This window comes from Lottia gigantea (assembly GCF_000327385.1).
Source record: "Lottia gigantea unplaced genomic scaffold LOTGIsca_43, whole genome shotgun sequence".
In the NCBI taxonomy this organism is placed as follows: Eukaryota; Metazoa; Mollusca; class Gastropoda; family Lottiidae; genus Lottia; species Lottia gigantea.
The window spans coordinates 435,296-451,063 of NW_008709504.1; the positions used below are offsets into that span (position 1 = coordinate 435,296).

Genomic DNA, 15,768 nt, shown 5'->3' on the forward strand with positions numbered 1-15,768 from the left:
GGATATTAGGTTTGGAATTGTACGCTAGAGATACAGCCAATCAGAGCCCCCGTCAGAAAGACTTAAACGTCATATCTTATTGATATAATAATGTCGAGGACTCTGATCAGCTGTATTTGCTAACGTACAATCCATTCAAATCACTGCGTTTACAAACTTTCATGACACAAGAAAGGTCACTTTTGAGGTCAAGGTATAAGAAGACAAAGACAATTACATTGATTACCCCCGAAAATTATTATGATAATTCATTCTATTTTTTCAGAGATCAACTTCAATACCAAGTGGTCAACCTCACAAAGACGCGGCGATGTTAGCGCCATTAAAGGAAGTGAACAGTAGCGGAGGTGAAAATAGTGCTGGGGAGCAGCCCCCGTTACCACCCCGAACTGTAACCCGTAGCAATACGTCAATCACGTCACCACTAACTTCCCACACACCGTCAATACCTCCCTTTCCCAAACAAACGACGGAACCCAAGCAAGCAGAAGACACTTCAGTGGCTCCCCCTCCCATTCCGAAACGTGTTAGTTTAGTGCCTAGAAGACCTTCATTAACGGAAAAGGAGGAGACGAAATTTTAATGCTAGAGTTTTAGCGTTTTAAAGGAGTACTTAGCTACAGTTAGTGTTTTTAAGGAGTTTAAACCTGGTCAGCATCAGCGAAACCAAATTTAGATTGTTATGTTAGAGACATGATGGCTTCAGCAAACAATTTAAACCACTGAGGAATAAAATCTGAATATGTTTTATTTTACGTGTGAGAATAACTCTACATTAGCTACAGTAACGTATTTTCGCCTAACAAAAACTTCAAAATTTTGTCTAAGAGCGGATGTAAATTTGCAACTTTCAAAAAAACCTCATGGATTTAAATCTGTGATTTATGCAACTACCAAAAAGAAGCAGCAAATTTTTAATCTATGCAACCATCAAAGTATTCAAATGCAGCCAGAATTATAGATGATTTATTTATAGACTTATAAAAGAGATGCAGCAAATTTTAAGCATTAAGCTTTGCATAAGTGTTTTTTATTTGAATCTTATACTTTTGTTAACAAAGTTTTTAGTGCTGATGCAATGACAAATTAAAAAAGTTTACAGGGAGCTCTTAGCTTTAAGCCGATGAAAAGAATAATTTCAACTTTAGTTGACACTTTTTTCATGCAACCATGGTATCACAATGTACAAATAGCACTAGTTATTTAGTACACTATCCAAAAGGCAGCTATAACTATGATTAATGGATGTGCAAACCATCTAACGATAACCTTAAAGGTCAACAAAGAAACATTGTGATTTTATCATTATTTAGATTATAGCTATGACGTAATCCATTGTATTTTTAATCCAATATCCAGAAGAGTGGCTTACCTCAGTCCTTAACACGCGCCTCGATTGATCTATTCTCCCACAGAATGTATAGTTTTCGGCTACTCTCCCTTACATAACATTGATTGACACAATCTAAGAATCTCAATTAAATACTTATCTATTTGACATGAGCTCAATGTGGAGATGTGTTTTTGATATAAAATCAACACCATAAGAACTAAATGGTCACAAATATGAGTCACAATTTTTTTTCATGCCAATGAACAAACGAATTTAATATAAATAGAAGTCTTAAATTTTTTTCTAGATTTTATGAGATCTGTATATACTGAATTATTTTCATAGAAAATTATCATTTTCCTTTCTTCAACTGTGCTGATTTGTTGCTTTTAAATCATTTTTAGGCTTTTTCATTCGTACTTCTCTTAGTTCTTGCTTCTTTAATATCATGTTTATCAATCTATTTGTTTAGCTTCGATTTATTAGTTTCTTGTCGTCCATTGATCTTCAATTTTTTTGCTCATTTTTCATTTTCAGCATTTGATTTTAACATCTTAGCTTTTAGAGAATTATGCAAGAATTTTAAATTCTATTTACTGAATAAATTAACAGAAATGAATGGAGTTTAAGGTCCTAAATTTCTAAATTGAATTTTATTAAAGTTTGTAGGAATATATTTGTTTTGTTTTATTGTATTTGAACAACGATAGTGCTGTTTTTATTATTTCTATATTTTATAGTCTTTATCAAATCAAAGTCTTTAAACTTTTGTTCGTTTTTTAAATTTTAAACTTGTACATTGTGTTAATAACTTCATCTTTCCGCAAATCAGAATATATACAATTTCAGATATTTGGTCAGATATATTCTGACCAAAAATTAGTCATACAAAAAGAGGAAAAGAAAATAATATTATTACAAAATCAAATATTGCAGAAATAAATTATTTTTTTCAGCTCAAAATGGGGATTAAAAATTATCTTATTGTGCTCTGTAAGGTATCTGGAATATCTTGTCAAAATACTGTGTACATAAATTGATTTATAAGCAAACGACAGCGTTTTTACTTTTTCAACCCCCTCATCTCTCTCCCCGTGTGCTACAGGCTGTGCATGTTATAGATGTCTCAACAGTTGGAAATCGAAAAAGATCAGGCCAATGCCGATGTCCTGATAAAATTTCCCTTATTGCACCCTGCATGTCGTTGCCCGCCTTAATTAGCCCACATGATGCTGAAAAATTGGATGTAAAACTCCATACATTCATTTCCTCTGCCCTCTCAAAAAGATTCTACATCGACACTGAAAGATGTAACATTTTAAGAGGCAAGTGAAAGGACGTGTGAGCAAAGTGGGAAGAAATCAGTCATCCGTGATATCGAACTCTGTCGATTTATTGAAGTTTTAAAGATTTGGATACTAATATGGATATATCTTTGAATTTGTCGGATCCCTTTAGAATCGTGGTATGTTTATTTTTAATCTTGATAGTTGCCGGAGACATTGAGCAAAATCCAGGACCTACAAATGGTGGACTTTCTCCATACGTTGTTACGACGACGAGGGCAACAAGAGGCAATGACAAATCTCCACAAGATATAGATATTGGAAAATCTCTACAAAATATTACACAAACTTTAAGTGACATGAATGATAAGTTTGAAAAGTGTCGAGACGAGCTCAGTGAAATACGAGGTCAGTTGTGCTGCCTGCATCAATGAGTTAAACGAAAGGTGTGACGACTTGGAGAAAGAAAACATTATGATGAAGTCGAAGATAGAACGACTCGAGGAGAATGATAGACGGGTGAATTTGATAGTCTTTGGTCTTGAAGAAATGGATAATGAACGACATGAAGATTCTGAACAAATTGTGAGAAATTATTTAGTTGATAAACTTGATATTGTGAACGCAAATAAGGTGAAACATTTCCCATTGACAAAGCCTTCAGACTAGGAGCAAGACGTACCGGTAAATGTCGTCCGATTCTGATTACATGCAACAGACCAAAACAAACATTAGTAATTCTGCATGCCTACAGATCCCTAAGAAATCATAATTCCGGTGCAGTGAATTCTTTTAATCGTGACAAGAATGAGGTCTATGTGACGGAGGACTTTAGTGAAAGAGTAAGGAACATCAGGAAGAAATTGAGAGTGTACTGAATGAAAATTAAAGAAAGTCGTCTGGACGAAAGGGTATCTTTAACCTACGATAAACTGATTTATACGAACAGAGCTTTCACATAAGAACAAAAATCAAACAGGATTATAGCTTGTGACGGGAAAAGTGTTCCAAATATTTTGAGAATTGATCAATAGGGATGTGGCCAAGGCCTTTGGGGGCAGCCTTTGGGGCAGTTGAGCAACATGTTCCTGTTTTTGATGAACATTTATATGCAGAAATAACAGCAAATGAGATTATCTGTACCATCACACAACTTCCTAACTCGAAATCCCCTGGTCCGGATGGTATCGTTAATGAAATGATAAAATGTGCTGTGCACCTAATTTTACCCTACCTACTGGTTCTTTTCAATACAATACTGTCAAGAGGTCATTTCCCTTCAAGCTGGAGCAAGGCAGTAATGTGTCCAATTCATAAGGCAGGCTCATCACAAGAACCGAAAAATTATCGTGGTATATCCCTGGCATCAGTTATAAGCAAAGTGTTCACAAGAATTTTAAATTCCAGACTAACAAAATGGTGTAATATAAACAATAAATACAAAGAGGCACAAAGTGGCTACAGAAAAGGATACAGCACTATTGATCAAGTTTTCACATTACATTCTTTAATACAAAAGTATCTGACTAAATCGAAAGGTCGCTTCTATTGTATATTTGTCGATTTTAGTACAGCTTTTGATGGCATACAGCACCACCTTTTGCAATATGTTTTGCTAAAAAATAGCATAGCTGGAAATGTGTATAAAATCTATGTATAGCCAGTTACAATCTTATATACAGACAAATAGGTCACAAGTCTCCGATTATTTTGCATGCACGATAGGAACGAAACAAGGATGTATCCTTAGTCCATTGCTATTAATCGAATCTTTAAATGCATACCAGTGTCAAGGTATTTTTGTCAATAACCAAATAGACAATATTGTATCTTTGTTATATGCCGATGATATAGCTTCAGTAGCTGACACAGTTGGGAGGTTACAGGCTCAAATAAATTGCATAAATAGTTTTTGCAAGACGTATGGAATGAAAATTAATCTCAAGAAAACTAAGGTTGTTGTATTTAGACGTGGTGGTATACTTAAGGCAAATGAGCATTGGTATTTAGATGGTACGGAGATTGAAACTGTAAATCATTATAAATATTTAGGGGTATTTTTCACACCAACATTATGTTGGACCCAGGCTGTCGATTCATTATCCCAACAGGCAAGGAAAGCTTCGGGAATGGTTATTTCTTTTGTAAATAGGTATAACGTTAGTATCAAAGATGCCTTATTTTTATATGACAGGATGATTGTGCCTATATTATGTTATGGGGCAGCAGTGTGGGGATACGGACGTAAGGATGCAATAGAAAAATGTCAACTCAGATTTCTCAAGGCAATACTACACGTAAGTTTATGGCGAACCTGGCCGATTCCCTTTACACATTTATTTTTTCTGTGATGTCATCCAATATTGGTTAAAAATAATATATTTACCTGATTCAAGATACCCAAAGGCATGCTATGATATGCTGTTACAGCTTCATAACGTTGGAAGTACAACTTTAGTCAATAAAATAGAAATAAAATCTATTCTTTGTCAATTTTTGTGTTGATTCTTTACAGAATATGTTGAAGTGTGTCATTATTGTTATAGGAAGAGATGTTCAGTATGACAGTGTATTTGGAGGTCTGAATAAGTGATATAATGAACAGGTTTTAATTGTTAATCTTGTCCAGTTCTGTTTTATTTTCAAACTGTCCATTAGGTTCCAGAATTTTAGAAAACTAAGCCCATGGGCAATAAATCAAAAACAAAAAGCAAAATTTATCTAATAAAAGAATAATATTTATTCAAATAATTACAAGGTACATGATTAAAAATAAATTGGATTTGATGGATATAATGACTGGCAAGTGTAATTTAATCAAAGGCCCTGGAAATTCTCAAGATTTCATAAACTTGAAGATTAATTATTAATCAGGGATGTTGAGTTGTTTTCTCCAGTCTATCCACTTTCAACCCGGCTTCCTCCTGTCAGTGATGCAGGTAAGAGGGGCTGACATGGAAAAAGCGTCTAGTCGTTCGGATGGGACAATAAACCGAGGCCCCGTGTGCTACAGACTCCTGGGCACGATAAAAGAACCCTCGACAGTTGGAAATCGAAAAAGAGCAGGCTAATGTTGTGGCAAAATTTCCCTCATGGCACCCTGCATTGCGTTGCCCGTCTTCATTAGCCCACATGGTGCAGCAAAGTAGGACGTAAAACTCCATTCATTTCATTTTTTTCCAGTCTGTCCCCCATTAAAAAAAACGTTGACATCATTCAATAGAGTTGCTCCCCTTAGACCGTAAATTACAAGAGGTCGTAGACTTGATTGTCCAATAAAAAAAAGATTTCTTGTTCAATAGTCTCGAATATCAAACAGCATATCAAAGTAAAGCAACTAAATAGCAGACGAATTCTCAAATCTAGATTGTGATGCGACTTTAGAAGGAATAGTACTATGCGAGCCTTTGTCATGACAAATGGATGCTTTCGCTACATTTTTCTTCGATTATGTGATGTCTACATGCAATTTTGAATGCTCCTTGTTTCTTTTTTAGCCTATTTCCTGAGGGTAAAAAAATCGAATACACCTGTGGTTCTGAAGTATGAATCGAACACACCGTATGAGTCAACTTGTTCAATCATGTGACAACTTAAAATGGCGCACAAGGAAAGAAGTAACAAATTATTTTTGTTGAAATTATTTGTATTTTCCAGCGTTCTTGTCGTTTGTCACTCTCAATATCAACCAACATGGGAATCGTTAGACTCTAGGCCCTTACCTTCATGGTATGACGAAGCAAAATTGGGCATTTTCCTTCATTGGGGAGTGTTTTCAGTTCCGAGTTTCGGGTCTGCATGGTTTTGGTACGACTGGAAAGTATTCAAATATCAAGGCTATATCGACTTTATGAAGGAGAATTATAAACCAGGCTTCACTTATGCAGATTTCGCTAAAGATTTTACAGCTGAATTTTACCAGCCGGCCCAGTGGGCTAAACTTTTCAATGATTCGGGGGCAAGGTAAGTAGATATAGATTATTGTCTGAGAAAGGTCATTTGTCCATTTTATTTTAATTTGAGTAAAAGCTTCAAGTTATTACCGATAATCTTGAAAACCAACAAACTTTCTCTGACAATAGATTAATAGACTATAAGCTTATATACTAAGGAAGATAGCATGCTAAACCAAGTTGTTCCTGAATAGACTTTATTCAACGCTTTGTGTTCAGAGTATTCTGTTATAATTCTGAGACACTGAATGGTTCATAACATAAATTATGTCATTCATTGTTAAGATAGAAACATAATATGAATGAATAGCTACTTAAAACATTTGCTCAACAGCATCAAAATGGACTTAGAACTTCCCTTTCTCAGAATATGATTAGTTTTGAGTTAGTTGAATTGGCAGAAAGAAACTTAAAAGATGTCAAGGTGGTGATTTTACGCAGTAACATAACGTTACCTTTTCAAAGTTTGCATTATGAGACTCATTCTAGATTCAATATGGCCGACGCGTGAATAAGGTCTTTCAACAAAACTTTAGAGTGAATTATTAAATTACATTTAACTTCTTTGTTCATTGGCCTATTTCATATAGAGGTAAAAATAGTGTTGGGTTTCTATAGAGCCTACTGTTGAAAAGGGGCCAATTCAACCTTGGAGGAGTTAAGATTCAACTTAACAAAGTAAAAAGATGTTGATCTTAAATGGGTTGTAAAAAGGTGTTATAATATTGTTAGAGACATGGAAAATTGAATTATGCCATAAATAGGCATGATACACTTCTAAAAAAAAGCTAGAAAACCACTGTCCAACCCCTTGAGCAATCTTAAAAATCACTTGTTTAATTTTGTTAACTAATAATAAAAACAAAATACCTTTTCAATTTATTAGACCAATACTAAACTAGCAGGATGTACAATTTCATTTCCATTCATTTCCCAATAAGATATACAACAGTGTGATGTAAAATTTTAGCTCCATAAAGATATAATATAACTGCGTAATGTGGCTACACAAACAAAACCAAACGATGTAACCGGTGTATAACTGAAACGTTTTCCATCATTAACGCACATCTAAACAAACGTTCCAAACTAAGTCTTGTCTGGAAAATAATGTAGACATAATAATAAGTTTTACTTGTCTAACTTCTGTCAGGACGCAAGCTGAAAATAGGTCAGTTGTCTGAAGATCGCATAGCATGAAACTCTGAGTAACAACATATCTCAAGTTCTGTTAATTTCTAATTTATGGTATAAACAAGGCAATGTAAAATTTCATGTTGTTTTATTTCTATCAACAGATACGTGGTGTTGACCAGTAAACATCATGAAGGTTTTACAAACTGGCCATCAAATGTTTCATTTAACTGGAATTCGATGGATGTCGGACCTCAGAGAGATCTTGTGGGTGAGTAAAATTCAGGACCCCGTTCAATGTAGGGGATACAAATTCCAAATCTTTTTCAAACTATCGAGAATTATAATAATAAACTCTTTATTTTACATCAGTCAGTATTAGGTCCAATACACAAGGACATGTCCTGTCTAATATTGATACAGTAAAACTGATAATAGTGGACTCCTCCGAAGAGAAGTACCATCAGGTGTTTGGAAAGAATGTAATGGATTTATATTTTCAAACATCAGCTGTTACACTTTAATTAAATTGAGAGTCAAGTTTTCAAGGTAAAATTGATTATTTTAATGTGGATTGGAATATTGAATTGTTAATATTATAGAATAGTTAGTCTTAAAGTAACATTCCCTTAACACTTTTCAAACCAAGCTTTTTCTGGATGGGGTAAAGTCTGTAAGATTCAGGTGACATAGATAGAAGCTCTCAAGGTCCTTGAAAATCCCAATTATAAACGTGGCGAGTCAAGTACACGCTCTGGAATTGATTGGTAGCTCGGCAGACCGTAGTGAATACATGGCTTTCATTGGTCGGAAATTGATGTATCATCAATTTTCTACTAGTTACACCATTTTCATAAGTTGATTGCCCAAATTCAAATATATCTCCACTCTCTAGTTTTGGATATTCTTCTTCGATGATGTAGTTCTCATCCGTGACATACTGTTCATAAAATTCAATCTTGGGTCTCGGCTCGCCAGTCACATGACACATTAATTCAACTCCAATGACTTCCATTGGATCATTTATTTCATTAAGCTTGAAGGATTCAATTCGTAGTCGTTTTTCGAAGACTCGTACCTGGGCTGTCATTGGCTGAAAGTCAGGAACATCAACCGAGAGTTGGTAGACTCCAGAGTGAGCTGGTTTCACGTCATAGTTTGTGATGATGACCTCGGTTTTGTTTGTAGATTTTACAAGGGTCAGATGAAATTCTGGATCATGGGGAAAGTGCTGAAGACCAAGTACCCTCTTCCAGGTCACTTTTCCTTCCGTGTATCCATAGATCGTGAATTGAAAACAAATTGACGTATGAGCCTCCACTGTGATATTCATGTTTGAACCAGACTTGATCAATTTTTCCTCAAGAATCTTCGGTCCAGGTTTACTGCTAGGATAGACCAGAAAATGTCGTTGAATTTCGATCGTCCATTTTTCCACATCAATGTTCTTGAGAGTAAGCTTGCTGTAGATTTGGCCGTCCACAACAGACAAGTTTTTCAGATCAACGATCATGTTCGTCAGGACATTTTTGTTGTTGAAAAGGCCTATGTTTGGATGGAGAAGAAATAGCTTGGTTTGATTTGCTATCAAGAATTGAAGTAGATGTGTATCTTTCAACCATGGGTGGACGGTCGTCAAATTTGAAATAATTTGAATATCCGTTTCTTTCTCTTCTTCATATACTATCCTTGGTGATTGGTCGTAAGCCAGTCTGAACTGGGGAATTTTCTTGGTGTAGACTTTATCATCAAGCATTTTTGGATCCATGTAGTCACTTATTTCTAGTCTGACAATGATCGTATCAGCTTGGTTGATGGATATCTCGAAAGCAATATCTATTATGAAAATGGGGTCGCTGATCAATGATAACTTCTGGGTGACAATGAAATGGTTGTTGTTGTCTTCATCAAAAGTTGAAAAAAAGCAGACGCCCTTTCCACATGTGTTGGGAAATAGTTTGAGTTTCCCTGTCCCATTATGGCGTAGATTGAGAGCAAACGTAGCCAATGGAAATCTCTCTGTGATATTACACGAATAGCTACAGACTAATAAATCCCTTGGAGTGTCTTTCACAAGTTTCACAAGTCCATTTTCAAAATCGATTGTTTTGATTTCTGTATCCAATGGTACTTTGATGGAAATTATGTCCCTTTGATCTGTGGTAGACTCCATTGTCCAGCTTTTCATTCTTTTCAATGCATCTAATTCACGTAATAATTTATAAATGTCGCTCATTCCTTCAGGAATAACTTTACCCTTTTTGATTGGTTGAGAGACATTGGACTGTGCTTCCATTATTTTGACTTCCAATACTGGCCCGGTGTTCGATATCAAATCATCCAATGCATTCTGGGCATTCTTCATGATTTCCTGAGCATCTGTAATATTCTGCTTGAGCTCTCTGAATAAATGGACAATTCCATCCTGCTCTGCTAAATCACAAGATCCCAAACACAGTAAGAGCAGCATGCACAATCGTGCTAGCCACATGATTGTCTACTGTCTTGATCGGTAAGAAACCTTTAAACTAATATTTTCTTATTTTTGATTTCCTAATATATCATTTAAATTTAAAGGGATGTTGCCTGTGAATTTTTAATTTTCAAATCAAGGTATATTTTCCATAATCTGATAATTAAATTGATATGGGGGAACACAAAGTAACGTTATGTCATCTCATCTTATGCTGCTGACATGTTTCAGATACACAATCCTCATCAGGACAGCTTTATTGGAATAGGCACTTAACTTTTAAATACATGACTTTATGCATATGAAATTATCTGACTGAAAAGGTGATTTGATGGAATTTATGACCCACACTTATCCTAAACTGATAAATGACATTTCGAATGATTTTGGAAAAGGTCTATCTGAAAGATTTTGAAATGAATAAGTTAGAGGCCAAGTCTCTTTAATGTTGACTGACTTGTACTGAAACATCCGACCACTTAGCCTTCAGATTCTTTAGGAAGTTTAACGTTCTTGTACAAGTACTACTTTAAGTCGGTGTGAAATGCCCTCAGTAATTGTCTTGGCCTATATTTGGGAATATTGTAATATTGAGCAGGATAACGTCAATGGTAGAGAGCTGGATTGTCGTCTGCTAGGACAGTGGAATAGTTCAGTCTGTAGCTAGTTGGTTTGTTGTCTGCTAGGACAGTGGAATAGTTCAGTTAGTAGAGAGTTAGATTGTCCTCTGCTATGACAGTAAGATTGCTCAGTTAACAGCAAAATTTGGATTGTCGTCCACAAGGTTATTAGATGCCATGGGAACGACTCCTCCTCAAGGCATGAAGATTTCTGATGACACAGTCTGTGCTTTTGTGAGTCAGCAAGGTGTCAGCATTATAGTTTCATTCTGTAGAACAAACGGCATTCCTAACCCTCAACTGGAAGCTTTTGTACGGAAGACAAATTGAAGTATGTCTATCTTTGATAATTTAACTGCGTAGTTTATGTAGTGTGTATTGTGAAGTCTTCTGATTCAGGGTTTTTGATGTGGTCTAATTTGCCAGTCATGTTTGACTCTAGCTCTAGCTGTAGATGGCTGATATGACTTTATTGACCAGTCATAGAGCTCTGAAATGATAAGGGATTGTGTAAATATTCTGTAAGGGGTTTCTTGGTTGGTTTGATATCAAATCATTTATATTTTTCAGGTGAACTGGCCACAGCTATTAGAGAAGGGACCAACCTCCATTTTGGATTGTATCATTCAATGTTTGAATGGTTTCACCCGCTTTATATAGAAGATAAGGCCAATAATTTTACAACTACTCGATTTGCTAAGGTAGATATCACATTCGCCAAGGCTTGGGAAATATTAAATCTCATACTCATAAATATTCATTGGCAGAAGCAGATTATGCTCTTGTTCAACTAAACTGGTCCCCCATTCCATCTAAAGCTTTGCATCAAAGGGACAGGTTTGAGTTATTGTCATCTTGGCATTGATTGGTCGAAATTCAAGCCATACCCTACAGTAAGGTCATTGGGTTTCCTGATTGTTAACGCTAAATAGACGATGTTTCGTCGATATTTTGACCGTGAGAATAGATGACATCTCGCTGAATCCCGCTCTCAATATTTTGATAAATAAAACGTAACAGGGTACCAAGGTATTGTTCAACATCACCTAGTATTTAAATATTTTTTGTGAATTTCTCATATCGACTGAGATTAGAACCCATAACCATTATCTATGTTACCATGACGTCATGTACACATTTCAATGCTTTAACCCACTGTGCTACAACATCCCTCCCAATTTATTTCATTGCAGGAGAAAGCCATTCCTGAATTATTTGAAATAGTCAATAAATATAAACCTGAAGTAGTGTGGTCTGATGGAGATTGGGAGGCCCCGGACACTTACTGGGGGTCCAAGGAATTTCTGACTTGGCTTTACAATAAGAGGTGGGTTTTGTCAAAACTACCTCCCTATGTGTTGTATTTTTTTTGCAGGAGAAAGCTATGCCTGAATTATATGAAATCATAAACCGATATAAACCTGAGGTACTTTGGTCTGATGGAGCTTGGCAGGCCCCAGACACGTACTGGGGGTCCAAGGAATTTCTGGCTTGGCTCTACAATGATAGGTGAGATCGGAACGGTATTTTACAAAGACTTGACCAAGATGAGAATCCTATTGTATGTTAGAGAATAAACTGTTGATATAGATATATGTTTAATGAAAGTTTAATTCAACTAAATAGTTTATTCAAACCAGGCACCGTCTGTTGTGTATTAACCAAGTAACAATGATCCAAACCACAAAATGTAACCTGAAATTTAAAACAAAATACTGGCGAAACATTGGTAGCAGCTAATGAACTTTAAATTGTTAACACACTTTTTGTTACAACCTTTACTCGTAATATTTTTGATAGTTTTTTCCCTAAATAATTTGATGTGTTTATCTGCAGCCCTGTACGAGATACTGTGGTAACCAATGACAGGTGGGGTAAAGGAGATATGTGCCATCATGGTGGATATTTAACATGTACCGATAAATACAACCCTGGTAAGAAACACACCAAGTCGACTTTTATTCTCTTATTTTTTGTGCTTATTGTAATCTTACAAGTTTTCAACTGTAGTTTTGCTCTAATGATGTTATTATTAACCAATAAAAGAGTGTCATCTAGAACCTGTTTCCTGATAGCATAGATAAGTAATGGGCTAGATCCTCATCAGGAAGGCTAATTTTTGGAAATGGTGGTTAATCCTCCGATGTAGGACTCTTGGCGTAGGGGGGACATTACTCTACAGTGGCGAGGAGTCTACAACAAGAATATTCTTTAAATTTAGATCCCGATTTACTAAGCAAACTTTATAAAAGTAGACTTTGTTTTCCAGCATCTTATAAAATATTTATTTAATTCGTACATTTTTGTTCATATTTTAGGAACGTTACAGAAGAGGAAATTTGAGAATGCAATGACGGTAGATAAATATGCCTGGGGGTACAGACGTAATATCCAGATAGCTGATATTTTAACTATTGAGGAACTCATAGAGACTTTGATCGAAACGGTCAGGTAAGGGAGACAATTCAATTATATTTATGGGGCAGAGCTCTGAAGTATTTCAACGAACATCTTCACAATGTCAAGCTTTTACAAACTTGGTCTAACACCTTGACTTCAATAGCCACTTTTGTTTGAAGTTTGTTAATTCAGGATTTTGGTTGGATGATACATTGTGGATTGCGAATACAGCCAATCAAAGCTTAATGTTGTTGTGCTAAATTTTACATTATTGCACACTGCAATGAATTTCTGATTCTATGTAGTAGAATAATGTGCAGTAAAAAGATCTCAAACTTAACAATTGTAATATCTATTTATAGCTGTGGAGGTAACTTGCTGGTCAACGTTGGACCCACGAAATCAGGGTTTATAATCCCAGTATTTCAAGAACGACTAACTCAGCTAGGACAATGGATGAATGTTAACGGTGAGGCTATCTACAGCAGTAAACCATGGAGATTTCAGAATGATACTGTTACACCCAGAGTTTGGTAAGTAAACCTCAGAAAGAGGGTTTCAGTTTCACAAACTAACTTGCTAGCAATTTTGTGATAAGTATGGTTTATTTTCAATTTTCAATTTTGTTTTATCAACTACTCATTCAGAGAGTTCACATAGCTAAAAATCCTAATATGGTACTCAAGTTTGTCAATTCAGCATCCCTTTCAGAGTGTCCACATAGCAAATAATGTTTAGTTGGTATTTAGGTTTGTCAATTCAACATCCCTGCAGAGAATAAACGTGGCTAAAAATGTTATTTTGTTACTTTCATAAGAAGAGCAACTAATTTTTAATAAGAATCTTATTTTTCCAGGTATACCAAACAGAAAACAACTGAAGGAGATGTTGTGTATGGAACCGTTTTAAAATGGCCGACGTCCAACACCTTGATTCTTGGAGCACCCAAGCCCAGTGGACAGACGCTGGTCAATTTAGTGGGTTATCCACAACCTATTAACTGGAAAGCTGGAGCTACTGGTGGAATAGAAATCATGCTACCAACTTTAACTATTAATACTCTACCCTCCAAATGGGCCTGGGTGTTCAAGTTTACAAATCTACAAAATTGATACTTAAACTACCATGCTGAATTTTTTAATTGATTTTTAATTTTAACTATTTTTCACATAATTAAGGTAGATTAGATTACTTCAAATAGATGTTAATGCTTTCAACTATGCTTATAAATGTTTACTAAAAAATACACGTATAGATACATTGAAATCTAATTTTTACTGAATTTAAAATTTATATTAGTGATTGACCAATCAGATGTCAGCTTTCTGAAAGCGTGTCTCAAATTCAAATTATGATAATCAGAAGCAATTTATTTCTATTAAAGGGATTGTGAAGAGGTTTTCTAAATTTATTCATGTGTAGTGGGGACACTGATAACATCAGCTAAAACTAAGTGTTGGATGATGATGCAAATCGCAAAGAGCGAATTTAGTAAATGTCTTTAGAATCTCTTTAAAACAGTGTTGGGTGTTATAGAAGATACTCTTCTATAGAAGCACTGGCCAAGGTCACAAGTATTAGGTGTTATAGATGATACTCTCCTATAGAAGCACTGGCCAAGGTTACCAGAAGAGAACATACTTCTTTTACATCAATTATCAATTTGGGTAATAAAGATTAAATGTTCTGTGCTGCATGTAAAGAGAAATTACTACAATTCTGAAAAGACTGAAATAATACAATGCTCACAAAAAATACAAAAAAATTGTTAAAAACACATAATGTAATTGTTTCAGAGAGTTAAAGGAATGGGGTCCCAATTTACCATGGAGAATTACCAGTAAAATATTTACAATATGTGATAATGTCATTTTTATACTTCTGTATGTTTTACAAATTTTACATTTCTATTTTATATATATATGTTATTACTAATGTCTTAAAATTACCTAAAATAAATGAGATTAAATCATGTAAAAATATTTTATATATATATATGTTTGTACTAAAACCTCAAAATTACTTAAAATAGATAAGATTAAATCATGTAAAAAAAATGTATTAATATATATTTTTACTAATATTTTAAAATTCGGGTTTAAAATTACCAAAATAGATGATATTAAATCCAGGGTTCAATTTAGATTGAAGAATTTGGTCAGCAATTTATGACCCAACACCAAATTTTGACTCGCTAACTGCGATGCGATATCGCTTAAATTGAACCCTGCTTTTATCAAATCACACAAATAAATAATATTAAATTGTTAAAAATACAGTCTAATAAAATTTAGATCAAACTTTCATTCAGGTTAGGTCAAAAGGTTATTGTGAGGAATGTTTAAGAGGGCCGTCTTTAGACCCTTACAGAAGTGGCTATATAAAAATAAAAGCTAATAGAAATACAAAATGAAAATTTGATCTAATTTAAAGTAGACTAGTAAAAATACAGACTTCTAAAGTTCATATTTTATTGTTTCATTATTTTGTTATATTATTTTGTTATCTCTCAGTTTGTTTATAATTTGTTTTGTTTATGAGGTTGAATAAATTTGGTTTATTTTTTTCA

General features: G+C 34.7%; 2 protein-coding genes across 2 annotated transcripts; both read left to right on the forward strand.

The window, feature by feature from the left end:
* Positions 1-2,756: 2,756 nt before the first annotated feature.
* LOTGIDRAFT_164030 (hypothetical protein) lies at positions 2,757-5,212 on the forward strand (the record flags this gene model as incomplete). Its single annotated transcript, XM_009060526.1, has 4 exons — positions 2,757-3,027; positions 4,672-4,771; positions 4,814-4,916; positions 5,135-5,212. 4 exons carry the CDS (start codon positions 2,757-2,759, stop codon positions 5,210-5,212), a joined length of 552 nt encoding a protein of 183 aa, XP_009058774.1.
* Positions 5,213-6,217: 1,005 nt separating this feature from the next.
* Positions 6,218-15,768, forward strand: LOTGIDRAFT_217885 (hypothetical protein; the record flags this gene model as incomplete). The annotated part of the gene is made up of 8 exons (XM_009060527.1): positions 6,218-6,582; positions 7,871-7,977; positions 11,370-11,500; positions 12,175-12,308; positions 12,636-12,733; positions 13,118-13,250; positions 13,562-13,732; positions 14,056-15,768. The coding sequence occupies 8 exons, from the start codon at positions 6,218-6,220 to the stop codon at positions 14,309-14,311; spliced, it is 1,395 nt and encodes a 464-aa protein (XP_009058775.1). The 3' UTR covers positions 14,312-15,768.